The sequence below is a fragment of the Sorex araneus genome, chromosome 1 (genome assembly GCF_027595985.1).
Source record: "Sorex araneus isolate mSorAra2 chromosome 1, mSorAra2.pri, whole genome shotgun sequence".
Classification (NCBI taxonomy): Eukaryota; Metazoa; Chordata; class Mammalia; order Eulipotyphla; family Soricidae; genus Sorex; species Sorex araneus.
In genome coordinates, this window is record NC_073302.1 from 196,802,533 (window position 1) to 196,830,183 (window position 27,651).

At 58.9% G+C, this 27,651-nt stretch overlaps 1 protein-coding gene across 1 annotated transcript; it reads right to left on the minus strand.

The window, feature by feature from the left end:
- Positions 1-301: 301 nt before the first annotated feature.
- On the minus strand, positions 302-27,651 carry AGPAT5 (1-acylglycerol-3-phosphate O-acyltransferase 5). The gene is made up of 8 exons (XM_004620501.2): positions 27,342-27,651; positions 20,107-20,176; positions 16,724-16,839; positions 14,685-14,774; positions 11,771-11,861; positions 4,926-5,087; positions 3,343-3,466; positions 302-1,889 (listed from the first exon to the last, which is right to left on the minus strand). The coding sequence occupies exons 1-8, from the start codon at positions 27,558-27,560 to the stop codon at positions 1,664-1,666; spliced, it is 1,098 nt and encodes a 365-aa protein (XP_004620558.1). The 5' UTR covers positions 27,561-27,651; the 3' UTR covers positions 302-1,663.

A 27,651-nucleotide genomic window follows, 5' to 3' on the forward strand; every position in this document is an offset into this window, starting at 1 on the left:
AGAGAGAGAGAGAGAGAGAGAGAGAGAGAGAGAGAGAGAGAGAGAGAGAGAGAGAGAGAGAGGCTGTGGGGGAGGAGAGGGGAGATCAGACTGGCACTCGGGCACAGACCTGGCTGAAGTCTGGTATTTGACACAACTTTCAAACAGTGGCTGCATGCAGCTTATGAAATCCTTGCATTTCTATAACCAAGCTGATGAGTTCCATGCATTTCTTTACAACTTTGCACAGTTCAAAGGCTGGGCAAGCCAAGCTGCCCGCTGCTCGGGAATGTTCAGACTGCAAATGTCAAGTATCACAGACTTTAGAGAGAGTGGAAGATTTTATTTTTTTCTTTTACTTTCATCCAAACAGACTCTTTCCTGAAGAACATCGAAGCATGCTGATCAACGGCCGTCGGGTAAAGAAAAACTACAGAAGCTGTAACTCAGTAATAAAGATGACGCAGCCGCTCACGCGAGAGCACGGGAGAAGGCTCACAGGGAGCACAGAAATGCGGATTTTAGAGAAATGATGATTCCCGTCGTAGCAGTACATGTTAAAACAAAGTGGCCAGTGTTCCAGAGATTTGTAATGAGTTTTAACTAACAAGTATGCGATAGACCTTTTGTGGGAACAGAGATCAGAACCTCCAGGGCGAGAGCCCGGCCCGCAGGGCCTCAGAACGTGCTCCTAGCTCATCTACACCAGCCAGATCGCATGACGCACATCGATTCTGATCAGATTAAGAAATAAAAACTGCAACTGCAGGATTGTTAAAGAAAAAAAAAAGTGTTTGATAAGAGACACGGATATACACTTCACAGGTAAGAAGAAAACGGCAATTTGGCATGAAATCACTTTCCCACTCGACCCCACGGGGCCCCTGCACCTGCTCTCGGCCCTACCCAGAGGAGTCGCCCTCAGAAAGGGGCGAGGAGAGCAGGAAGGCTGCACATGGCGGCATGTGGGGTCTGGGAGCTGGTGAGGGGGTGCCCCCTGGGCCTCGCTGAGGGGAGGGGAGAAAGCTGCGAGGGGCAGACGCGGGCCAGGCGGGCAGCACGCACCTCCTGGCCGAGGCCCGCCCGGGGGCGACACTGATGATCTGGTAGTTAAGCCATCCCTGGCACCCAGGCGTGGAAAGCGGGGTGACCGATGCTCCCGAGGCTGAACCAGGTCACAACGGTAACCCAAGCCTCATGTGTCACACGCCAGGCCTCAGGACAGAGACAGACGTGCAGATGGAGTCACTTCCGGGAGGGCCAGAAGGGCCGGTCACTGCGTCGACAGCCCGTGAGGCCGGCTCAGAGTGGGCTCCGGACACGGCACGAGGGAGCAGGCCGGGGGCCGGGACGGTCCCTCGCCCCTCCCCCCTCGGGACAGAAAGACAGACTCTTGGCTGACTCGGAGAGACTCGCCAGAGAAGTAACACCCCACGGCCACAGGACTCAAAAGCCGTGAGCGAGGAGAACTGGGGCGAGGAACGGAAACGGACATAGCGACGCAGACTGCAGACCGAGCAGGGCCTTCTGGGCCAGGACTGTGCAGGGGCACGCGGCCCGCGGGGCAGGAGGGGCCCTGGGCCGGGGGCACGGGTGTCTGCCTGCGGGGTCCCGTCAGACACTGCCTCCTGTGCAGAGTTCCGTCAACAAGGCTTTATTTACACTGACCAAGCCGAGGACACGCTCACGCCCGCACGCTGACCCACAGGAACCCGAGGACGGTCCCGAAGGCCCAGGTCTTCACATACAGTTTTCTCCCGGCCTCGGTCAGCAGCAGGCCGGCTGTCAGGCCGCTGAGGACGAGCAGGGAGGGCAGGGTCTTCTGGAGACTCAGCCGAGAATGCACGCTCTCCCCGGGGAACTTGTTCCTCCTGTCCGGGTCCGGCGAGTCGTAGAATTCTATCAGCAACCTACGGCCAGAACGGGGGAAAATCGAGTGTTAGTCCTTCCGATTCTTTCTCAGTCCGACAAGTAGCCACAGTGCCCGTGTGCTCGGGAAACAGGAAGTGGACACTTAAGAGACCAAGGTCAGGCAGGGTCCTGGACGCTGAAGCGCCCTCGGCCAGGTTCCAGTCCAGACTAGAAAGCGCATCAGGCTCAGCACTCGGAAGCAGGCCCCGCCACGGACACCTACCAGGGGGCTGGGCTGACGTGCAGGGGTGAGGGCCGGGAGCCAGCCAGCGAGTGCTGGGGACAGTGCAGACCCCGCGGGGCCGGAGCACTGAGACAGCAGAACCTGCTCCTGGCAGAAGCCCCCTGCATGGCAAGGCCCTCAGCGGCCGGAGCAAGACTCTGTCTAGAGGTCAGCCCTGGTGCAGGATGCGGACTCGTCCCGAGTCACAGAAGACTCCCAGAGATCCCCGTGACAAGATCGATTCTTACAGGTCCTTCCCAATCACCAGCGACTGACACGGATGGCTGGTCTTACAAATCACTCGGTACACAAATGAGAATGCAGACACATTCCACGACTTGTCCGCAGCGTGAACAACTTCACTCGCACCCGGGAAGGCGCAGAGGTGAAGCGCCCGCCTGGCACTTGTGACTGTGTGCACCATTAACGATTCTTACTGGCTAAAGTTAGTTCCGAAGAGTTAACTCGAAAATATTTCACTACAACACAACAACAAAAGGAAGAACAAAGGCTCTCCAGAGAAGGCAGACCACAAAAAGATGCTTACATGAAACTTGCAAATTTGTGTCATTTCAGAAGTGACTCAGATGTAGAACAGAGCTTTACATGCACACAGCCCTAGGCCAGCTGCCCAGGAGCGCATACATACACAATCTCTCTCTCTCTCACACACACACACACACACACACACACACTCTTATACATGTGCACACTCGTGTACACACGCACTCACATGCAAACATGCATGTATGCACTCTTGCATACACACATGCATGCACACTCACGTGCGTGCGCACACACATACATGTGCACAGTCACGCATACACACAAGCATGCACACACGTGTGCACACACATGCTCACACCCATCACACTTTTCAATGCATCTGTAAGGAGGATGTGGCTTTCCGGAAGCAGAGACACTGAGAGGTGCCAGGCGTGACCTCCGATCTCCAGTCCTGCTTGAGAAGTGCCCCACAAATAAAGAGAATCAAACGCCGGTCAGCGGAAGTCTCTGAGTGTTGAGGGCAAACTCAAAGCAGGGCCCACTGGCACGAGGCTCGCTGACCCTGGTCCCCAGCCCCCTGAGAGCACCAGGAGGACCCAGACAGAGCAGCGGTGGCGCAAACAGGCCTAACACCAAGCTGGACATCAGAAGAGCACAGATCCCGCTAGTGGCCGGAGTAGAGGCGGCGTGCCGGGCGTAAGGGGCGTGTCCCGGGCACTCACTTGTCCTTGATCTCAAAGCGCTCGTGGAGCCATCTCCTCATGCGCAGCTGCTCCTCCGGGACGTCCTTCTTGTCTATGCGAGCGATGTGTATGTGAATTTTTGGACATTCTTTACAGAGAAATTCTAACAAAACGGAAGAAAATAAAAATGCATCATGTCTCACCTCACGTCGCATCATCAGAAGAGCGGCCCGTGAACAAATGCAGATTGCCTAGCAAAGCCGCTTGGAGGCAGACCCCACCCCAGCAGCTCAGAACACACACCCGCCCGGCCTTCCGCCCTGCAGGGACTGGCCCCAGCATCAGGCAGGCAGGGCCTGGCACTCGGCTGGACACCGGCTCCCCCAGAGCCGCGGACTGTGGCATCCCTGAGTCTCAGCCCCGCGAGGGACATGGCCAGAAGGCTTCCAAGAGCAGCAGAACCTGGCGGAGCGCAGCCCCCTGGGGAGCGGGGGCAGGCGGAGGCGGTGGCTCAGCTGTCACCCGTGTCCCCAGCAGCAGAAGCCGCCCTCAGCGAGTGCTGCCCTGAGCTGGCCGCGTCTCCCTCTGGCCTGAGACACAGAAGAGGAGCACAGCAGCAGGAGGACTTGGCCTGCAGCCCGGCCGTCACGGGCCTTTCCCCAAGCAGGACCCAGGGGTGTCCCCACAGGAGTGCGTCAGGGGAGGGGGCAGCGCCCACTCCTCGTAGCTCCTCGTCACACCCACGGAGCCGTGGCAGCCACAGTGGGGGACACATGCGGCCATCGGGACACGTGGCCACAATCAGAAGACAGATGGTGTGAAGGGCCGCATGTTTAGGGCAGCTTGCTGGGTCACCTCCACATAGCCAGGTGTGTGCGACAGGGAACAGCCGGGGTTAAGGACAGACAAGAGCAGTGACTCCACAGCAAGGCCGGAGACACTGACATTTTGACAAGCATGTTACCTAAACTATAAGAAAAACCCAGCTAAGCTGTCATATTTGTTTTTTTTTTTTTTTTTTTTTTTTGCTTTTTGGGTCACACCTGGCGATGCACAGAGGTTACTCCTGGCTCTGCACTCAGGAATTACCCCTGGCAGTGCTCGGGGACCATATGGGATGCTGGGATTCGAACCTGGGTCGGCCGCGTGCAAGGCTAACGCCCTACCCGCTGTGCTATCGCTCCAGCCCCAGCTGTCATATTTGAATAGATATTAAGAATGGACAGAATTCTTATAAATCTTTTTGGGCCATACCCGGTGGTACTCAGGGCTTACTCCTGGTGCAGGGGGCCGGGATGCATGGGTGTGCACGGACACACATGCAGATGCAGAGACGCATCCAGCGGCAGGGCAGACCCACACACAGTGGCACCTCCCAGGAGTCTGAGCGCAGACAAGGTCTCACCGGAAGTCCCCATGCAGGAGGAACTGTTCTCTCTCGTTCTGTCTGTCTGTCTCTCTCTCTCCCCCCTCCCTTCCCACCCTCTCTCAGACCGCAGGGCAGCGACTCTCCTGGCCCCCACTGCCTTCTGACTGCGCTCCAGCACAGCCAGCCCCGGGAGCCCCTGACCCTCTGGGGGATGGAGCTGACCTCTGACGAGGCCCGAGACCAACCCACTCACCAGTCATGCTGGGCGCTTCCTTCCGCTGCCCCTTCTCGTCCACTGTCCCCTCAAAAGCCACAGTGACGTCATACACGGCATCTAAGTAGCTCTTCATGGAGTCGAAAGCCACGTGAGTGGCCTTGATGCGGGGGGTCAGCACATGCCTCAACACGGGAAGGCCTGCGGGAGGTGGCCGGGGGCTCAGTCAGCGGCGGTCACACAGGGACTCCCAGCCCACACAGGACCCAAACCCCACAGGGACCCACACCCCACACAGATACCCACACCCCCCCCACACACAGGCACCCATATCTTTTTCTTCGGGTCTTCCAAGTGGTGCTCCCCTGACCAACCCACCCACCCCGGGATTCAGGGCCACTGGGCCGGTAGTTGTGGCGAGGCCTGAGGACTCGGTGCTTCTGGGGTGTTCAGGAACAAAGTGGGCGAGCGAGGGAAGTGCCTCAGCCTCGACCCCAAACCTGTCCTGACTTTGCTGCAAAGCGGCAGCCGGCATCCCTCTGGACACCATCCCGGGCGGCGGGACAGGCCTGCAGGAAGCTGCTCCTCCCCACGGCAGGGCAGAGCAAAGACGGGGCACCGAGGGGTCCAGGGCACAGCCCCCCGCTTCCTGCGCCCCTCTCAGGTGGCCCCAGCTCTGAATGTGTCCCTGCGTAAGGGAAAGTGTGCCTGTGTGCATGACGCGCGCAGGCACGTGCACTTCCTCTGCCCTCACACCAGCAGTCACGGTCCCCGTGGCAGACCACACGTGCAGACCGAAGACGTTAGTTTCTTGGTGTGCGGTTTATTCTCAGGTGTGAAACCCACAATGTGGCCAGAGTGACAGTCGCGACCCCACGCTCATTGCCCACAGCGCCGGCTGGCAGTGTGTGAGTGTGTGTAAGTGTGAGTGTGAGCATGTGAACGTGTATACATGTGTTAAGAGTGTGTATGAGTATGTGCAACTGTCAGCGTATGGGAGTGTGTGTGTATGTGTGTTTGTATGTGTGTGTGTACTCCGTGTGTGCATGTGTTTGAGTGTGTGTATGTGAGTGTGTGTATGAGTGTGTGCTCCGTGCATGCGCACGTGCATGAGTATGTGCGTGTATGAGTATTTGTGTAAGTGTGATTGTGCTCCATGTGTGCATGTGTGTGAGATGCTGTACTTCGGAAGGGATGGGCCAGTCCAGGCTGCAGGTGGACTCTCAGTGGGTGAGGTCTGTCCACTGTCTCCCTGGACCCTCGGAGAGGAGGGTGCTATGGGATGCAGGCTGACTGTACCCGCTGGCCCCGGCGCGTGTCCGTTAGAGAGAAGAGCCCCTTGCTGTGCTCCTGTGGGAGGCAGAACCCGCCTCCCCTTGCCTACTGCCCCTTCACACTGCTTAGAAGATCCGCTGACCTGTCCACAGCCAAGAGCCACTCCGGGAAGAAGCACCAAGGAAACAGGCTAGAAAAACCTGGAACTGGATTTTCTGCCACCTCTCTCCAGGGAAAAGGGACTGCATGCTGAAGCAGAGGGCGAGCGAGAGGAATGTCTGAAATGCAGCCTGGGTGTGGGAAAGCGGGAGATTCCCACACCCACAGAGCGGATACATTCTGTTACAGTGTGTTACTGTTTGTTACAATGTATTACAGTTTGCTACAATGTATCCACAGGCTTCGGCCACAGATCTGCGGAACACTCAGTGCGGGGGCCCTAGGATTGGTCAGTGCTTCCTTCTCTGCGACCAAGGGTGAGTGGACTCGGGAAGGACCATCCCTCTCCATGGCCAGAGCAGCAGGTCGGGCAGCAGGCAGAGGAAAAGCTGCCCCACAGATGGGGGAAGGAGGGTGTCGGGGGACGAGGAGAGGCCCCCACCTGTTCTCCTAGACAGGCAGGCACAGCCAAGTGGCCCTCACAGGATCAGAGCTAAGAGAGCCCCTGTGAGGGGGAGAGAGGAGGGGAAGAAGGAGGAAAGGAGGCAAAGAGGTTAGGATGGGAGGAGACAGGGAGAAGGGGAGGGAGGGAGGGAGAAGGGGAAGGAGAGAGAGGAGGGAGGAGCTAGGCGGGGAGGGAAGGTGGGCTGAAGGGAAGAGGGAAGGCACTGTACAGAGCCTGGGACACCAGGCACTCAGTCCACCCTCCGTGGTGTCCGTCACATCTCCTCAGCACCTCCAAGGTGACTGGTCTTGCTTGGCCAGGCTGCCGTTGACGTTCAGGGAAGGACACTGGTCCATGCCCAAGTCCTTCTACTCCAATTCATGGCCTCTGCTTTTTTCCTGACTAACAGCCTCTGAGAGCTCTCTGGGTCATCAATAGCCAAATAAACATGCCATGTGCCACAAGTTTCAGATGACAGTTAATTTCTGTTCGTTTATGTGTTCGGTTTTGTTTTGGGTTCACACCTGGTGATGCACAGGAATCACTCCCGGTGGGCTCGGGGGACCTACAGGATACCAGGGATTGAACCCAGGTCGGCCACCTGCAAGGCCAACGCCCTCCCCACTGTACTAACTCTCCAACCTCACAGGTTGAGTTATTTTTACCGAGTCAAATTTACAAAGGAAGGCATTCCTTTGAAGCCTTTGAGGGCTCCTAACGTCTATAAAAAGTGATTGTTATTCATCAGATGAAAACTATGTGCCATATATCATAAAGAGTTTAAAAAATACAAAGATATTACTCGCTCGCTACCATGGAAGTCCCCCGTGGCTGGTGTGCCAGCAGACTACAGAGCAGTAAGAGAACAGGCATCCTGAGCTCCAGTCTGGGGGTTTTAAGTTAAGCTACTGTGCTTTAAAAAAAAAAAAAAGTGAAATGTAGTAACAAATCTTTAGAAAGATTTGATCTCGAGCTTTAGAAAGGCTCAGAGAAAGATGAAGGTAAAGATTTGGAGGGTAAAAGACTGGAGACACAGCGTAGGGTCAGCCACTTGCCGTCCATGTGGCTGACCTGGGTTTGATCCCCAGCACCACATACATTCCACAGAGCCTACCAGGAGTGACCTCGGGCACTGGTCAGGTGTGGCCCAATCAGAACATTAGCCCCAAATCCCTTAGCCACCACCAGGAAGCAAATGCCTCAGACAAAAGACTCCCGTAACAGAGGCATCGTCGGACTCGAAAGCTGCTCTCTAGAGTCCCAGCTGATCCTGTGGGCTCAGGCGCCACTTCTGGACCAGCTGCCTCAGATCCTGACAGGCCTCATGTAGAAAAAGGATTCACAAAAGGGCCAGGGGTGTGGCTCAGAGGCATGTGTGGAACCTCAGTTCAAATCCTGGAACCACACAAACCAGAAAGGAGGAGGAAGAGGAGGAGGAAGAAGAGGAGGAGGAGGAGGAGGAAGAAGAAGAGGAGGAGGAGGAGGAGAAGGAGAATTATTCACAAAGGGCAGCTAAGAGGAGCGAAATGGCAGGCAGGAGGGACAGTCACTTCTTTTCATACCAGCCTGCATGGAAACAGTGAGGAAATGGCCACAAAGAGCCCATAAAAGACCCCAAGATCACGGGCTGGGGGCTCAGGACAGTGAGAGCCCCTCGGACAGGGATGGAGGAGGGGGCTGCAGGGACCTGGCTTGCTGAACTGCCAGAGTCATGCCCTCCTTCAGGCCTCCCCTCTCCAAGCCAAGCCAGGGCGGGGGAAGGGCTCCCGGGCCCGAGGGAGGGAGAGGGTGTGTGTGTGTGTGTGTGTGTGTGTGTGTGTGTGTGTGTGTGTGTGTGTGTGTGTGTGTGTGTGTGTGTGTGTGTGTGTGTGTGTGTGTGTGGCTCTCCCCCACAGCAAAGGGTTGGATTCTTGGAGGAGCACAGTCTTCTAATTTTGGTTCTTTCCTGTTTTCACATCCTGAAACCCCCCTGACCTTTGACTCAGCAGATGCGGGCCATGCGGTGGCATGCTAGAATGTTCTGACTGCGACGGGACACGCCAAGGTCACCGTCACCACAGGGCCAAGGGCAGTGACACCCTCCTCGAAGGTGGCGAGGGGGAGGGGTCCAAGTTAGCTTCCTCGAACCAAACTTATGAACAATCAGGGACAGAGTCACACAGGCTCGCGGGGGGCCCTCGACATCCACGCGACGCGGCCACGCAGCCAGATCTACCAGATTAACAAGTGCTGAGTCTTGATATTTCTTGAGGAAAAATTAGCTAAACAGATGGAGAAACAAGTTGTTTTGCTTTTATTTTCAAATAATCTCGATTAGTAGTGACCTGGGAGGAAAGAAAACAGGAAATACTTCTTCTGGCTATACTGTTCAGAGACCGACTTCCTCTGTGCATGGTGGGAAACAATTATCTACGGCCTCGAGAAAACAGGGGGCGGCACATCAACAGCCTGCCCGGCCACAGCGCGCAGGGCAGCAGCCACGGGCAGCAGAGCCTCCGTACCCACATTCCTCCTTTGTCTGTCCGGCGACCGAGAGAGGGCCAGGCCCCAGGAAAGCGGCCAGACCATCCCTGTTCCCGTCTAGCTGTCTGGGGCCACCAGGTTGCAGGGCTCCTGCATTCCGGTACTGGGCTGCTCCAAGTGTCCCCTTGAAGGACATCTTAGCATTGCACACTTCCCCTGGGTTTTGAAAAGTCGCTTTTAGCGGCGATATGAGCTAGCCTTGTCCCCCAGAGCAGCTGCCCGGGCCGGAGTCTGGAGGCCGCGTGAGGACACGGCAGCACGTGGCCCTGTGCGAGCCAGGGGCGTCTGGCACCTGCATCTGGGGCGTCCGGCCGCCTCGGGGCCGGGAGGAAACAAGCCTCTGTTGTTGGAGCCTGTCAGCGTCCTGGGAGGGCGGCTGGGGGACACGCTCGGTTCTGAACAGGTGACACGGGGTGGGAACAGCACCCAGAAAAAGGACAACCACCCCAGAATGGTCTGGCTTCTGCTTGTGTTGACATGTTTCGTATGTTTTAGGGGTCAAATGTCACACATCAAACCCACAGTAAGTGCCAATAACCCTCTGTGCCACTGTCCACAGCACCCCCCAGCCCGTGTGTGTGTGTGTGTGTGTGTGTGTGTGTGTGTGACTGTATGTGAAACAGGAACACACACAACACGTGCACATAAAGGCAGACCCGACAGCAGAAACCACAAGTCCTGCATCAGGCTGTGGCGGGAGGGCCTCCCTCTGCCCCACACGCACAGCAGCTGCCATTACAACGGCCCCAGGCCACACACGGGCCAGGGATGACTGCCTGAGCCACCACACAGCACACACCTGCGGCCTCAGCAAGCCCCGAGCTGCCCCAGCCTCCTGCATCTCCCTCTCCTGCAGGGGCTTCCAGGAAGGGTGGGGCCACACCCTTCCTCCACCCCACCTGCCCACCAACACCTGTCTCCCCCCACTGCTCCCAGGGATGGTTGTGTGTGCACATGCATATGTGCATGTATGCATGTGTGTGTGCATGTGTGTATGTGTGTGCATGTGTGTGTACATGTGTGCATTCCATGCTGCACATGGCTCACCTGGATTTGGGCCCCAGCACCCCACAGAACCCCCTTAGGCCCCGCCAGGAGTAGATCCTGAGCACTGCCCAGTGTGGACCCCAAAACTAAAACAAGAAACAGACTGCCCCCTCTTCAGCCAGGCCAGGCAAGGTGCTGCGGTTTGTCCATGGCCTGTGGCCAGCCCTAAGGTAGCCCTGCAGTGACTGGAAGCAATAGGAGATGCTGAGTGACCGGGAGGCGGTTCCTGCCGGGGTCCCGGTTCCCACACCCCCGAAGACGACAGAGGTCCGGGCTCACCTCTCCTATGGGTCACAAAAGCCAGGCCATCGGCACTGGCTGCCCCGGCCTAGGAGAATGTTTTCACATCTGAAATCTCAGAATCCCGTACAGTCTTCAAAATAAAACCGGGAGAGACTATAAAAACCCTCCAGATAAACTTCTCAACTCATAAAACACGCGAGTGCCAGGAAATGTCCCTGACGAGAACAAAGTGCCTCAGACTGTGCACGGCCTGTGGGGGACGAGGGGCGGCGAGACCAGGCCGCGGGCGCCTGTCACCGCGGCTCCCCGGCACACACAAGCACGTGCAGGGACGGGAACGTGCAGCGCCGCGCCCGGCTGCTTGTTTACCCGGACTCTCAGGAACCGCCGAGCGCGGCGGGCGCCCACGCGCGTCCGACCGACCGAGCCAGCGCTCAGCCCCCGGCCCTCTTCACGGAAGGGACACTCTGCAAGCACCAGCTTTCTGGAACCGTGAAGCCTGACCTCATAGCCCCCCCTGCCCCCCCATTTTTTTCACTGTTTTCTTTCTAAAATCATCACATTAAGGAAGCAGCTCTTGAAACGGAGCTGGCGCCTATAACCCCCCTTCCTGAGACGAGGCATAAACATGCCCTTTACCCCAGGGAGGGTCGGGGATAACAGGAAAGACCCAACACCAACGCGCTCCCGAAGCCCCGTTTTCCAAAACAGCTGGCGACAGCAGCGTGGAGCAGGCCGAGGAGAGCCGGGCCCAGCTCCTGGCCCCAGAGCACGAGCTGCCGAGGGCCGCTCCTCAGGGCTCCTGACAACCCCCCCCCCCATTCCGCAGGCGCCTCCACCCCTGTCGGCACGCTGGCAAGGGGACGGACCGTGACCCAGTGGCACCAGGGGGACTCTTGCTTTGGTTGTTTTGTCTTGTTGGCAGGGGGGAAGGGTCACTCCTACGAGTGCTTGCAGTGACCATACGCGGTGCCCAGGACTGACAAGGGGCCGGCGCACCGAGGCGGGCATCTCGGCCCTGAGAGCAAACTCAAGGTCCACACAGTGGGCCGCACGCTGCAGGGAAAGGACGGCCCAGAGCCAGGGACCCAATCTGACGCCCCCTCCCCTCTCAGGACAGCCACTCGCGCACGGAGCTCTGACACCAGGACCCAAACAGACACTGATTTTCCCAAACACAGAAGTTTCTTACCTTCTTGAGCAGCAAAGGCCTGACTTGCTGCTAAGACCTTTGTTAGTTCCGGATTATACCTTGTCCCCTCTGGAAAAATCACAAGATACATCTGTGAAGCATAAAGAAAATCTCCAGTGACCTTTCTGCTGTCCTCATGGACTTCCCAGGCCGCGCCCAGACCGCGGGCCTGCGACTGTGGGACTACGTCGGCAACAGGCAACCCCGGCTTCAGAGCCATTACTGGCGGTTTTGAGCTTTAGTTTGATCGCTTGTGAAGGGGACAATTCGTGATCTGAGTGGCTAATATGCTCCGTCTCTTACACATTTAATTGGAAAGAACACGATTTCGGCAAGAACACAAGATTTCTTTCTCAAACCCTCATCACTGGAAAAAGATGAGGAAGGAAGCGGGGGGTGGGGGGGTGGGAGGGGGGGATCGGGGCCTCTCGGCAGGACCCTGGGGATGGGACGGAGGCCCGCACAGAGAAGGGACAGAACACTCTTCCTGGAGAGACGAGGTGCAGGCAGGCTCTGTTCAAGGCCAGACTGGAGCCCCAGCCAGGGAAACTGGGCAAGAGAAATAAAAGGAAGAAGTAAGGTGAGGTGAGAACAGGCGGCCCAGCGCCCCCCAGACAGAGGGGCCAGTGAGAACAGGCGGCCCAGCGCTGGGCCTGGTGCTGCTATGGACAGGGAGGGCAGGAGGGCCCTGCTGGACAGACCCCACCCTCTCGCACACACCCCCTCTCACAGCCACTCAGTCTCTCTCCTGACACCAGCCGTCACTGTCTCTGGCTATGGACAGTGTCCTGCCAGCGGCGGCCCCCACACGGGCACTGGGGCAAGGGAGCACGGACCACTTCATAAAGACAGACAGACAGACAGAATCACTAGTGCCCAGCAGCCTCCCCGGGCAGTCGTTAGGTGAGCTCACCTGGAACGGGCCGTCTCCCCCCAGCTGCGGTCTGGGCGGCAGGGCTGGCTGTGCGCGGCCCAGTCTGCCGTGGGATTTCGTCTCGCCCACCCCCACTGCTCTGTGGAGATTCTATTACGTTCACGACAGCACTTCCAAGTGGGCACACTGACACAGAAACAGCACACGACTTAACAAACTTTGGTCAGCTACACGTATCTTCTAAGCAGTGATTCCTCTTTAAATGAAACGCAATTTCCTATGAGATGCACAGAACATACATAAGACAGGTCCTCTCTGCCGTGGGGGCCCACAACTGTGCCAGCCTGGGAAGCCTCGAAAGCTTCCGGTGACTAGAATTACGAACAGCCAATGCATTAAAAAGCCCGTTACACAACGGGCAGAGGAAAGAACACAAAAATGTGTGGGGTCCAAGGAGACCGTCGCGAATGTGACTGGCAACGCTCCGCCCCTGAGCGCCCGGAGCCCGTGACCCTCCGGGAGGAGACGGGAGACTGAACAGCTCAGGCGCTGGGCCCCAAGAGAGCTCGCTCCTGACTACGCCCCCGGGGGCCTGTGGGGGCGGCATGGGGGGCACTGCGTCTGCCGAGGTTCTTTCTGACTCTTGAGGGAGGACGAGCAAATAGACTCACAAGGGCCTGGAGCGATGGGACAGTGGGGAGGGCGCTTGCCATGCAAATGCCCGGCCCAGGGTGGACCCTGAGCACCGCCAGGAAAGACTCCTGAGCAGAGTCAGGAATAAGCCCTGAGCATTGCCAGGTGCCGTGCAAAAACCAAAAAAAAAAAAACCAAAACAAAAACAAAAAAAACAACCAACCAACCAAACAAACAAAAAAACCCAAAAAACCAGTGGCATGCTTCTACGGTACAAACTGTACAGTGTCTACTCCATGGGCATGTATGCCGCGTGATGATGCCGAAGCAAGAACACGATGCCCCAGCAAAGGGCTCTGGGCCGTGAAACTGCTCTCCACACTGGGATGCCCGGGGCCAAGCACTGCCGTCCTCACGGTGTCGCCAGCCCCGGGAGAGGCCGTCCTGCTCACCGGGAGTCTTTCCCGCTGGCCGCCGCATGTCCAGGCATTAGCTCTGAAGCAGGGCAAGGGGACCTGGCCCATCAGCAGTGCGGCCACGCAAAGAAAACCATGGAATCAAACTGGAGGCTTGAGCTCAGGCTGTGAGAGTGAAGGTCACTGCTTCTGACCCAGGGCCCAGCTCAGTTCATCCCCAGCGAGGCTGCACCCCACTACTCCCCGCAACACACACACACACACACACACACACACACACACACACGTCAGAAAACACAGGGACACAGCCTAGAGGAGGGGACATGAGCTGGCTGACATGGGGTAGAGGTAGAGCCAGAGAAGGCGGCAGAGCCAGTGGCCACTGAGAGGAGCAGGCAGGGACATGGGCAATGGGGACACTGGGCAGTGGGGAGGGTGAGCAGGGGGACAGGAACCCCCCTGCCGAGGGCTTCCGACCCACACGTACAACCAACCTAGGAAACACGGGGGCGGGGGGCGGGGGGGGCGGGGAGGACAGAGACCCTGGAGCCCAGCGCAGGAAGGGCAGCTGGCCTGTCCCCGGTGGCCTGCTAAGGGCACCCACAGGCCCCAGCTCTGCAGACCTGCAGAGGTGAGGAGACCACAGGGAGAGATGAGGACCGGCAGAGACAGACGCAGCCTCGAGGGCACGAGCACGCGTGGGTCTCCGGCACGGGTGGAAACATGGAGGCCAGCAGGAGAGAACAGGGGGAGGGCCGGGGAAGAGGCGGGGCTCGCCGGCACGGGTGAGGGGGCATGGGGGCACCCGGGGGACAGAGCACAGCCTTCGAAGGGCCTGGCGGGGTGGTGGGGGTCCAGAGAGCAGCCTGCCGGGCCGGTGTGCAGCAGGAGCAGGGCAGGAGCTCAGGCAGGGAAGGGCCAACAGCCTCCAAAACAAGAAGCACAAAGGGGGGCGTAGAGACCAGGGGACACGGGCGGCGGGGTCACTCACCGGGGTGCCCGCACGCACGTAGCTCAGCAGCTTCCCTCTCATCTCCTTCTCGTTGAACTTGGCACTTCGCTTCACGTAGATTCCCCCGTGCTGCCACACAGAAACAGGCACCGTTGGCTGGGACACAGGGCGGGGCCGTGGACAGGCTGAAGCCCCCGCCCGCCAAAGGGGCGAGGGCAAGGGCAACGCAGGGCAGACACGAGGCTCTGCCCGGGTCTGACCCCTGGCTCCGCCAAACAAAAGTCTGGACACTTTAGAACCTAAACAAACCCTACAATCAAACTAGAGCGCCTGACGGCTGTGAACCCAGGGTGTCGCCCACCCCTCTCCCCGTCAGGCCGCACAGCCCTGTAGACAGATGGGCGGACAGTGCTGGCCGGAACTGTCTTTTCTCTGGCCACCATTTCCGGAGAAGCAGCTGAGGCAATTCAGATGCTTCCTAGCTCCATCCTTCCCCCCGGGAGTGTCCTGCAAGGTCAGATTTTCACAAGACGACTCAGCCACACGAGCCACACAGCTGTGGACAGTGATGTCCAGGGTGACAGGTGCTGCCTGGAGAAGCCTTGGGACTGGCGGCCAGGCCAGCATCCACACCCAGCACGTCCTCCCTCCACGGCCAGCGGGCACTTCAAAGCCCGGCCTGAGGGGTGATGGACAGTGGCGGGCTGGCCTCACTGTTCCAAGTGGCAGCTCTCCCCCAGCCCACCCGTCCCTCAGCTCCCGTGGCCCAGCTGTCTTGGACTCGGCCCCTGAAGCCTGCACAGGGACTGTGCCCTGCAGCCCTTCCTGGGAGAGCAGGCGCCGAGCTAGAGAGACAACGTATGCCAGAGACCCTGACAGGCACCATGGGCAGGTCACAACACCAGACAGACCTGCAAGAGCAGCTCAGGGGAGCTCCCGGGGCACCTGATTGGGCCTGGGCAGGGGCGGGGGAGGGGGGGCAGCAGTTAGGAGCAGGAGGGGTGCAGCTGCCCACCCACGTCTTTGTGAGCCCTTCCTTCACTGCTCAGACACCACAATCACCAAGAGTCGGTGGGCACGTCCGAGCCTCCACAGGACAGACCCGGAAGCTGAAATACTCTAGAAAGCATGAGCACAAGAGCGGCTTCGGCACTGAGAACAAGGCGGGAAAAGGCAGCCTCTGGAGGGACGCCTCTCTTGGGAAGGACCAGGGCACCTTCACTTGGGGTCCCGGCCCCGGATGCCGCCAGAGGGTCCCAGCAGAGCAGAGGCAGCGGGCGCTGGCAGGGCGCAGGCGGCCTCCCCACGCACGACACTCACACACTGCACGCACAGCCACAGTCCTGCGGATGCTTAAGAAAAGCAAGCCTTGGTGTCTTGCCCGGCAGTACCTGAGACAGGCTTATCTCTGTGCTTCAGACGAACTGAGGATTAAGGCAGCTTCCCTTGTCATGGAGACCTCACTTCTCCATCCACAATTCCGTGACATTCTCACGGCAGCCAGATTCAGAGCCGGGGTGCCCATGAGATGGAGCTCGGGTGACGCCCAGGGGTGCCCATACATGCGATGGAGCTCGGGCTGACGTCCCGGCCCATCCTCCCTCTCTGACCAGCGGCCAAGATCATCACCCGCAGACATCTCACACTCTCAAGATCACACACACATCATTTACGTGCCAGCAAAGGCCGGGGCAAGCTTGGAATGCCCTCAGTATGGAAGAGGACGCTGCACACAAAGCTCGTGACAGGGCGCTGGCACGTGGCCTCACGGGGCGTTTTGTAAAATAACACCTGCATTAAACGGTCTAAAGTGCAGCTCGCAGCCGCCCAGGCTATTGACTTCTGGAGGAAATCGCCTATCAAATTCTTTTCTTTGAGACTATCTCCTTCGATTTTTGCACATTTGCATCTTCTATTTGTTTGGGTAAACAGACGCATATAACATACACCGCTGAAAGCGCCAAATAAAATTCCATCAATGTAGAGGAAGCTACTCAATTCATAAAAATAAGCCGAGCCCCATGCAGTAGGCTACACTCTGCTACACTAAGCTTAAACCCTCTGGCCTCACAGCTCACCTGAGAGAAATAGCACCCGTACAAGGGAAGCCACTTGAGTCCGTCCTTCAGCACATAGCGCACGTGTCCAAGCGCATTCTGCCGGACGGCCAGGATGTCGGCCACGATCCAGTCCACTGCAAAGACAGGGCAGTCCACGGGGCAGGGGTCAGTGAAGGCCAGATGCGACCACAGCCACAGGCTGCAGTGTCCCCCCACCACCTCCGACTCGTGCAGCCAGTTTCTGAAACCCGAGTTTGACTGCCGTGACTCGGGGTGGGGGGAGGCCCACGTCGCTCAGAGGCTGCCAAAGCCTCGGAGAGCAGTGGGACACAGCGTAGGTAAGCGTCCCTGCCCAGTCAGTCTGAGATACAGGATCCAAGGGTGACCAAAGCCTGGCAAATGAGACCCACACGCGGTATTCTGGGTCTGCGACAGCACTCCACGCCATGTGTGGGGGCACACACACTCCCCTGGGATCTGCCACGGGCCCATGCTATCAGCCGCGCCACCACAGGTGACAGGAACACAAAGGAGGCGGTGAGCAGGGGGCCTCAGCAGAGACGTGAGGAGGGGCAGGGGACGGAAGGCGCAGAGCCGGGGAGGCCGATGAGGGCCTTGAGGAGCAGGGGCTTGTCTGGGAAAGTCGGGGGCTACGAACCACCCCCCAGGGCCGAAACAGCAACCCCAGAGGGAGCCCTCCCCTAGCGCCGACGACAGAATCTGAGGCTTTCTCGGGGCCTTGGACTGAGAACAAAGGCATGAACTAGAGAGTGGAAGTGTTGTTCAGAAAGGCCTGGAGAGGGAACGGAGACAGCACAGCAGGGGTTGGGGCACTGGCCTTGCAGGTGGCCAACTCGGGTTTGATTCCCAAAACCCCAGATGGTCCCCCGAGCACCGCCAGGAGTGATCCCTGAGTGCAGAGCCAGGAGGAACCCCAAAGCCCTGAACGTCACCAGGTGTGACCCCCAAAACAAAGACAAAACCAAAAAGAAGAAAGGCCTGTAGAGGAGAGAGGCGCGGCCGCCCGCCTACGGCAGATCCGCCCTCAGCACGGAACCTTCAGAGCTCCTCACAGAAACCACAGCCGCCCTTCTGGACAGTGTCATCATTCGTTAGCAGCATTCATTCATCTTACCACTCAGTCACTCATTATTCTTTTACCATTCATTAAAACTCTCTTAAATCTTTTTTTTTTTTTTTTGGTGGGGAGATATCATTCCCAGGTGTTTTGATACTCTAGGGATGCATAACCACCCCCGCCTGCGTGCACTCGGGCACCCTCTGGGATTCCCTTTGGAGGGGCGGAGCGGTGCAGAGGTGAATGAGGCCCAGAAGCTGTGTCTGTGACACGGAACAGTCGTGCTCCCGGGCTACCAGCAGCCAGGACGCCTCCCGCTCCTGCACGGCTGCACGCAGCCCCACAGCTGAGCCCCAGCCCGTCAGGTGGGCAAGGCACGGCGAAAGTCACCACATGCCATACGCCACACACGCCCACAGCCAAGTGCAGCCATGTGGGCGCCCGACACATCACAGGCACCACAGCCAAGTGTGGGCAGCCCCCATCCACCACAGCAACAAGAGGAAGAGGAACGACTGACACTAGCCCCACACCCGGGCTTCCCCACGCAACAGCCCAGGCCTGCCCCGCCCCCCAAAGACAAACCACAAGGGACATCGTGGGCTGGCAAGACTGGTCTGAGGGGATAATCGCCCTGGATGAGATCCCAAGCACCGCACGGAGTGACCTAGAACCGGAACCAGCACCTCCTAACCTCGCCAGAAGTGGCCCGAAGCGGTGGCAAAGCGGCATGAAGTGTGCAGCCATCCAGCACACCCTCTGCGGCGTGTGGGCCCCGGAACCTGACAGGCGCGGCCGGAGACAAGAGATCATGGGCCTGGAGGAATTTTTTAAGATGCGTTTTTACACTAAAGCCGGTGCAACCGTATTGTGGTCTAAGATGCATTCCCAAGAACGACCGAGAGAAACGTGTCAAACGTCCAGGAAAGCCGTGAGCGAGACTGACCACCCCACCATTCAGAGTCCTGCCCTGAACTTTCGGAACCGGTGGGTGGGAAGCTTGGAAACGAACCCCAGCGGCTCTGCATAGCGCAGGCTCGCTCTGTCCCCCATGGGCAGACGAGCAGCCCGGTGCAATGACCACCTGCGTCCCGGCAGGGCCACCCACACCTGCACACGGGGACTGCCCGGCAGGGCACAGGCTCAGCTGAGGGACCCTCCACTGCCACAGCCCCTCTGTGGCCGGCACAGGAAAAGGGTGCAGTGCTGAGGGTCAGAGAAAAGGGCATCCAGAGCAGAGGACCACGGTCAAGGGGCAGATTCCAGCCACAGCAGCAAGTGGGAACAAGAGCAGGGGGTCAGACGCCTGCCCTGGGAGCCCCAGGCCCAGGAGAGACTCGTGCTGGCCGGGTGGAGGCCGGGACGCAGTCTGGCCAGTCGGGAAAAGCCCTCGCTGCCCCCGCCACCCCGCGGTCACTCGGCCAGACGGGGGTAGTGCCAGCTGAGCCAGAGACAGAAGCAGACACACAGGGCTCTGCCATCCCTGCAGCCTCCCTCCACCCCGTTGGCCAAAGCCAAAGGAGGGAGTGGGAAGAAGGCGAGCCCTCCCCTCGCACACACCGTCACATCACAGCCAGCGCAGACGCGGTGAGACCCACGGCCAGAAGGAAGGAGCAGAAGGCTCCCGGGGCCGGGGAGAAACCCCTCAGTCCCCTGTCATTGGGCCGCTTTCCACAGGAAAGTGTTCGGAGTAATGAGAACGGCGCTCAGCAAACGTGTGTCAAAAGCAAAGTCAGATATTTTTGTTGTTGTTGCTTTTTGGGTCACACCGGCAATGCACAGGGGTTACTCCTGGCTCTTCACTCAGGAATTACCCCTGGCAGTGCTCAGGGGACCATATGGGATGCTGGGATTAGAACCCGGGCTGGCCGTGTGCAAGGCAAATGCCCTCCCCGCTGTGCTATCGCTCCAGCCCCGCAAAGTCAGATCTTACTGACGGCACCGACGGCAAGGCCAGGGCCGCCTGAGGCCTCGTGGCCAGCAAGGTCCTGAGCAGACAGAGAGGCAGCGGCAGGGCTGGCCCAGAGCCCGATGCACGCTTACTGTGAACTCCTTTAAATCTAAAGGTCATTTCATAACTCAGGGCTTTTCCAAAAGCACTTTCAAGAAAGAAAATCGTTTATTTGCCCCACGCCCTCCAACAGATGTAGAGGCTTAAGTTAGAGAAATTTATAGATCTTAAGGGGCAATCAAGAAGCTGTGGGTGAGGATGTGTCTGAGTCACAAGGTCATGCCCCCCATCAAGGTCTCACGTGGACACAGGAGCGTCACACGCCACATACCCAAGGGGCAAGCCCAAGCCTCGCACCCGCGAAATACAAACCTGTGCTCTGATGATTTGCTAAATATATGACATTTTCTTTATTTTTTGGCATATCTCCATATAGCAGTATCTAGAAGATAAAACAAACAACAAAAAAGAAGCATTACTTTCGTTTGTAATAAAAGACACAGAACGGGCTGATGTCCAAATGCGGTGTCGCGTGGCCACCCCCAGGGTCTCAGAGTTGGAGGGCCTGTGTTGGGCAGGACACAGAACAATGGCACTCACCAGGGCCGGGCCGGGCATTTCCCGACTGCCGGGCCGGGGCACAGAGCCAAGGTGCAGGGGACCCTGGGCAGGTGGACCTCAGCAGACAAGGTGGAGGGAAGCGGGAAGGGGAGAGAGAACAGACCCCACAGCAGGAGGCCTGCAGCCGAAGCCCCAGGCCTGGCCCCTGAGGTTCCCAGAGGTGGCAAAGGGGCCAGCGGCTTCGCTTCTCCGAGGGGAGTGGGACTCCCGAGAAAGCCCGATGGCATCTCTCTGAGCCGTAGGAAACAGTTCCTAGTAAGTACTCTCCACCCGAGGGGCCTTCTGAAAGGCCGCACAGGGAATGACTCTCACTGATGCCTCTCATTCTGGCCCCTTCTGGACCCTGCACGGTTGGGAATGAGCCAGAGCTGGTCTGTGCATGCCCCCCGGTTCCCTCTGTTGAGATATCACGGGCTCAGAAAGAGGAAGAGCAGAGGCCTGCCGCTGGCCCTCTCCTGGAGCCTGGGCAAGCCTGGGGGTGCTCTGTCTGGAGCTGCAAGTCTCTCCCTGGGTGAACTGCAGGCGCTGCTGCAATCTCAGACACGGCCCGAGCCCCGGGGCCACAGACGGCTCCTGCCCCACGCAGCGGGGAGAGGGGGAGCGCACTTCCGGCCCCCCGCTGGGCTGAGGCACTGGGGCTGCCCTGGAGCAGATATATAGGGAAAGGTCAGGGCTTCACTGACCCGACCCGTGCCCCCTCCCCCCCACTCGGGGCAGAGTGGCCGGTCAAAGGCAGTTTCCAGCTGGAGCCCGGAAACCAACTCACGGCCAGCACAAAGGCCACAGAGCCTTTAGTTCCCCAAACATGGTGAAGACTTAAATGTTCAAACCTGAGCACTTCCCACGGGTGATGGAGTCACGGGAGGGCCTGGGCGGCGGGCAGCAAGGATTGCCAGGGGGGGTAGGGGGGATGGGGACCCTCTTGACCAGGAGGAGCAGGAGCCAGGCGCCACCTCTGCTGGGTCTGGGGGTGGGCAGGAGGACCAGCTTCCCAGAGAGAAGCATCCCAAACAAGGGCCACTTTCAGTGGCTCTTTGCTGGCCTGAAACAAAGGGCGCTTGGTCCCCACTCCCAGGGTCCCTGGCCCGCAGGGAGATAGGGCAGGAATCCAGCTGGGCAGAAAGGGCTGTGCGAGATAAGGAGAGGAAACAATTGCCCAATTCATAGCCTGGGGCCAAGAATCCAGCGCTTCCAGACTGTTCTGGGGAGAGTCGGTCTGTGCCCACAGTCCCACACGCCCCTCGGCCACTCTAGGGGGGCTGACACACCCCCTCACCACAGTGGTCCATTGTGGGGCTTTTACTTTTGGTTGGGAGAAGGAGATGGGCTCCCCTAGTGGTGCTCAGGGATCACTCCTGGTGGGGTACAGGGGCCACACGTGGTGCCAGGATTAAACCTGACCGCGGTACGCAAGGCGAGTCCTCTGGACCCCAGCCCTGCACGGGACAGCGGGTGTAGAGATGTGGGGGCCCGGGCGAGGCCCCACAGCGCACCCCTACACCCCCACAAGCAGGTATGCCACGGTGGCTGATACCTGGAGCCAGGCACACACCCCCGGGCAGAGGTGTGGCACCTCTAAAAGCAAGCCCGCGTCCCCTTGCCAGCATGCCCTTGCCAGCTGCCCGCTCCAGAGGCACCAGGAGGAGCCAAGTCTTCCAACCTGCCAGCTCGCTCCTGAGGCAGGCGGGGGAGGGCCTCTCCAGAGCCCTCCCTTCCCTGAGCCCCTGGGCTTCCACCCAGAGCCAGAGGAAGCACTGCAAGCCCCAGCACGCCCTCCTGGAGAATCTGCCTTCCTCCTCCCCGCTAACCCCCACCAGCCTCCTCTCCCTCAGGGGCCCAGTCCAGCCCGGAAGCAGAGGGGCTGCCAGAACCTTCCAGGCCAGTCTTCTGTGCGGCTCTCTAGAAGGAAGACCTGCACACTGCCCCTGGCCCAGCAGCCTGGAGCCGGCACGCAAGGGGCTCTCGTGGGGCTCACGGAGACAGAGGGGGACCAGGCCCGCTGCCTCCTCCCTGGGGTCTGACACAGCACAGCAGCCACAACTACGCCGGGCCCAGGCCCCAGGCCCACTCACCCAGGACGCCCCTTCTCCGCGTGGCTGCCCCCAGCGCAAGCCCCACGCCCACATGGAACCTGCCTCCAGCAACATCTTCGCAGCTGGCGGGGCATGAACTGATCAAAGGGTCTGGGCCAGCCTGAGGCCTGCTCCGGGCAGGCACTCCCAGCACCTGCACGCTGACCAGTGCTCCCGGGCCCCCCAACCCCACCCTGCCTGCTGACCACCGCCCTGCTGGGCTCTGACTCTGAGACCCTCCTCTGGCTGTGAACCCGGAAGCAGGCACCCTGCTGGATGCGCCGGCCCGAGACCATCCATGGAGGATGGAGCACCAGGAGGACTGGCCCACGGGGGAAACTGCCAGGGGGGGCGGGGAGGGAGTCAGGATAGAGAAGGGACCACCGTGGCAATGAGAGTTGGAAACAGTCACTCCGGACAAGAATGTCGTGCTGAAAGGAAGTAAAGGGATATGCACAATAACCGCTCAGTATCTGTACTGCAACCATAACACCCAAGGGAGAGGGGGAGACAGACTGGGGGAGGGGGAGGGAGGGAGGAAGGGAGAGAGGAAGGGAGGGGTAGAGAGAGGGAGAGACGAGAAGTGCCTGCCATAGAGGTGGGGGGATGGCGGGAGGGAAACTGGAGACATTTGGTGTTGAGAAATGGACACTTGCGAAGTGCTGGAACATGCCACGACTTATCATGAGCAACTTTGTAACTGTGTATCTCAATTTAAAAAAATGGCTTTGTTTTTAATTTAAAAAAGAGAGAGAGAGGGAGTCCCTTCTGCCCTGGGAGCCTGGCGCTCGCTGAAAGAGGGAAGTGAGCGTGCGCGGCGCCTCTAGGCAGGCGCGGGGCAGTGCGGGAGGCCCCAGAGGAAAGCCAGGAGGGCACGAAGCTGCTGGGAATGGCCGGGCTGAGGACACCAACTTCTCAAACACTCTGGCTACGCTGTTACGCTTTGCAGCGTTTGTCGTGTGAATTTAAAAGAAAGACATTTGAGGCCCAGAGCTAGTACAGCGGGTGGGGCATTTGCCGAGCACGAAGCCCACTGGGATGTGGTCCCTGGTGTCCAGTAGGTCCCTGGAGCCCTCCAGGGGTGATCCCTGAGTGCAAAGCGAAGGGTCAGCCCTGAACATCACTGGGTTTGACCCCATCCCCCAGAAAAAAAGATTTTTTGTTTTTGTTTTTGTTTTTTTTAAATATAAAATTTCACACAGGTCAGCCTCAGATAACTGGTTTACTCAGAGTTGAGGGTTTATACTTATTAGAAAGCACACAAACACAGGTCCCTAAGATTTCCTTAAAAGCCTGTTCCCTGGGCAGAGAGGAGTGTAAGGCTGGGATTAGTGCAGAGAAAAGTGTAACACCGAGGGGCTGACACAGAGATGCGTCCCAGGCGGGTGGCCCTGGTCACCACCAGCCATGCCAAGGGATGCTCCTGGGGGGCCCCCCATGGTCCTGGCCTGGGTGACACGGGGGAACGGGACCGCATTCCTCTTGATACTCCCTGTGGGATAAGCATTGGGGACCTGAGAAGCAGAACTACTCACAAGGGGCGCTGAACTGGCACACAGTACGGCCCAAACCCCAAACCAATAAGGTACCAAGAAGGGGCTGGCAGGTACCTCTCCGTTTAGATCCCGCCTTCTGGGGAGTCAGAGCACAGGGTTGGAGCTTGGCTAAAAGTATCTGAAAGTAAAGGGGAAAAGGACACAGTCTCTGCTCTGGAAATTGGTCAAGATCTGGCAACAATGTTTCCCCCAGAAACATTAGAGATGCTCCACTTCCGCCAGGTTCCAGGAGACCTGAATTCCCCATGGGCTCCTGGTGTTTCTGATGTTTTTTACAGGAGAGGCAGGTGAGTGGAAAGCTCGGTTCATCTGGGGCTGGGAGGCTGGGTCAGAGGGTGGCGGGCTGGTGGCACCAGCACAGCGCCCCACCCTCCCAGGACTGCCAGCTCAGGCCGGGTGACCTCTAAGTACCTCAGCACCTGGCCCCAGCACAGCACTGCTCCAGAGCACAGAGCAAGCCAAGTGTCCTGGCTTGGTCCCCAGGCCCTCAGAGCACTGTTCGGGCGCATCCCTCAAAAATCCCTCAATCTATTTTACAAAGAACTTCCTGTTTTACCATTGTAATTGATGGAGTTAGTACTTGGAAACAAGGTTTTGGCAAACAGAGCCATCAGTATAGACAAACTGGGGGAAGGGCCCCCTGGAGGAGCTCAGGGGGGCTGGGGCCACACCTGGGGGTTCTTGGCCAACAGGCAGGGCTAGTGGCTGGATGCGGGGACTCCGGGTGCTGCATGTGACCTGGGACACTCTGGGGAGGCCTGGAAGATGCTGGGGGCAAATCGGGCATGTGCTGTAACTCTTGTGCTCTCTCTCCCTGGCCCCCAATCACTGGTGACAGGATGCCCTGAAGATCCCCTTCTTCCTCTGCATTTTATATTAAACACAGCTGTATATTACTCTGCTCACTTATTCTTTTTTTTTTCTTTCTTTCTTTTTTTTTTTTTGCTTTTTGGGTCACACCCGGCGATGCACAGGGGTTGCTCCTGGCTCTGCACTCAGGAATTACCTCTGGCGGTGCTCAGGAGACCATGTGGGATGCTGGGAATCGAACCCGGGTCGGCCTCGTGCAAGGCAAACGCCCTACCTGCTGTGCTATTGCTCCAGCCCCATGCTCACTTATTTTTGATGGAAAAAAAGAAGCAAAAACTTGAGGGTGGCCTGTCTGCCTGGGCAGCTGGGAAGACCCTGAGAACTGTCCCATTTTATGACTAAACAGAGTAACTCCTCCTCCAAGTCCACAGGAAAAGGCCCCTGGGTCTGCATCTTTCTGGGCACCTCGAAGCTACCCCCGACAGCCAGTGGCAAGGAGCTGTAGGGTCTGGCACAATCTAAAAGACACAGACACCCCTACAACACGGGAGCACTGCCTCCGGACACCGGCCCTCACACATGGCTTCGGGTATAATCCAACCTCTTACCTCTCGGGGTTCCAAAGACAGTGAGAGACACACCAACAATGGGCAACGGAGCAATTTTTTTTTCCTTTTTGGGTCACACCCAGCAATGCACAGGGCTTACTCCTGGCTCATGCACTCAGGAATTACTCCTGGCGGTGCTCGGGGGACCATATAGGATGCTGGGAATCGAACCCGGGTCAGCTGCGTGCAAGGCAAATGAGCGATACCTGCTGTGCTATCGTTCCAGCCCCAACAGAGGAATTTTTAAAAAGCCACTTGCAAAGAAACAAATTTTAAATAATTTTAGAAACACAAAATTTTCATAATCACTTTTGTTTGAGGGAAGGCCACTTGAGTGCCCAGGGATCACTCCTGGCGGTGCACAGGGACCACATGGGACACCAAGAGTTGAATCCGGGTTGACCACATGCAAGGCAATCCCCCTACCCACGGTGCTATGGCTCCAGCCCCCTCACAACCACTTTTTGAAAGAAAAAAACTCATCTGCACCACGTACTCCCACAGCACATCATACAGGTTACCGGGACAGGACACTGCATGGAATACAGACGCCCCCCACCACAGCCTTCCTCAAGCTGGACCCACTGTCCTGTGTTCCCAATCTGCACCCTCGCCTGCACCAGCTGTCTGCAACATGTACTCAAATCCTCGGTTGGACACATGCAGTGAAAGAAGAGCTCTCGGGTGGAGTAAGACACTCGGGGACGAGCGAAAAGGAGTTGCATGTAGAAAGTTCCCCATCAGGAACTTGTTTCCCCGGCTGGTGGGGAAGCAGGCCTGCTCTCTCCTTCCCAGAAACCAGCAGGTTACCGGGGCGGCGCCTGGCTCCCTCCCCAGACACATTCAGAGCCTCCTGATCAACCACAAAAGGAGCAGCAAAGCCCGGCAGTGTGGAAGGGGGGCAGGGAGGCAGAACCCAACACAAGGCCTCCCTACTCCCCCCCCCCAGCTGGAAAGGGGGACACTAATTAGATTACTGGGAGCAACACCCCCCACTTGAAAACCCTGTTGTTTTGGGTGTCAGCGATGCCACTGATCTGCATTCAAGGGCGCCTCTGGCTTTTGCTCGAGTTTCACTAATCGGGAGCTCTCATCTCTGGACGGGTAACCGGAGCAGAAGGGCCCCTAGACAGCGACTGTATCCAGCGCCCCAGGGGCCCACAGCAGACACCACCACTCCCCGCCAAGCCTGGGACAGCCTAAAAGCGCCCTCAGTCCCCACCATGGCCCGCGGGTTCCCAAAGCACACTTCTCCTTATTAAAAAAACTCAAGCCCGGAGTGGGGCGGGGAGGGAGGCCTGGTGGGGGGTCCCACACTTACAGGGTTGGGTGTGACCTTGCACCAGAGCGGGCAGCTGGGCCCGGAACCCGGGATGCGGGACCCAGGGGCGCTCGGCTCACCTGCAGGGGGGGTGGTGGGGGGGTGGTGAGAAGGTCCGGACGTGGAGCACGTGCTCCAGGCCGGCAAGGTCGGTGGCGGGACGCGGGGGCAGAGCACGCTAACCAGCATGCGGGGGGATTGCGCAGGGGGGGATTGCGCAGGGGACGGAGTCGGGGCGCTCCCCTGCACCCCGGACGTGGAGCACGTGCTCCGGGACGGGCCTGGTTGGCGGGCACTGGACGCAGGCACTTGCCTGCATCCTGGAGTTGGGCATGGGGCCCTGGTAGGGGGTACCCAAGGATTGGGTGAGGGACCGAGGTGCGGGGGGGGGGGGGCGCGGAGGGGGCGCTGACCTGCGCCCGAATAGTGCGGGGGAGGGGGGGACGGGGAGGACTCCTCCGCACCCGGACAGTGCGGAGGGCGCTCCCCTGCGCCCAGACAGTGTGGGGGACGCTGGCCCGCACCCGGACAGTGTGGGGGACGCTGGCCCGCACCCGGACAGTGGTGTGGGGGGACGCTGGCCCGCACCCGGACAGTGTGGGGCCGGCGGGGCTCTCACCTGCACCCCGGTGTAGTGCTCGAAGAAGAAGAGCACCATGCTCTGATAGACGCAGTAGAGCCGGTCGTCCACCGCCTGGTAGAAGCGCGCGGGCAGCAGCGCCGACAGCAGCCGCCAGGCGCCCCAGGCCAGCACGTAGGTGGGCGCCGAGCCCAGCAGCACGGCGGCGGGCAGCACGCAGCGCATGGAGTACATGTGCAGCACGAGCGACAGCAGCATGTCGCCGGCGCCCGCGCCGCCCCGCGCCGCCCTGCCCTGCCCGGCCCTCGCCCCGCGCCGCCCGCCGCCTCCGACCCCGCCGCACGGGCCG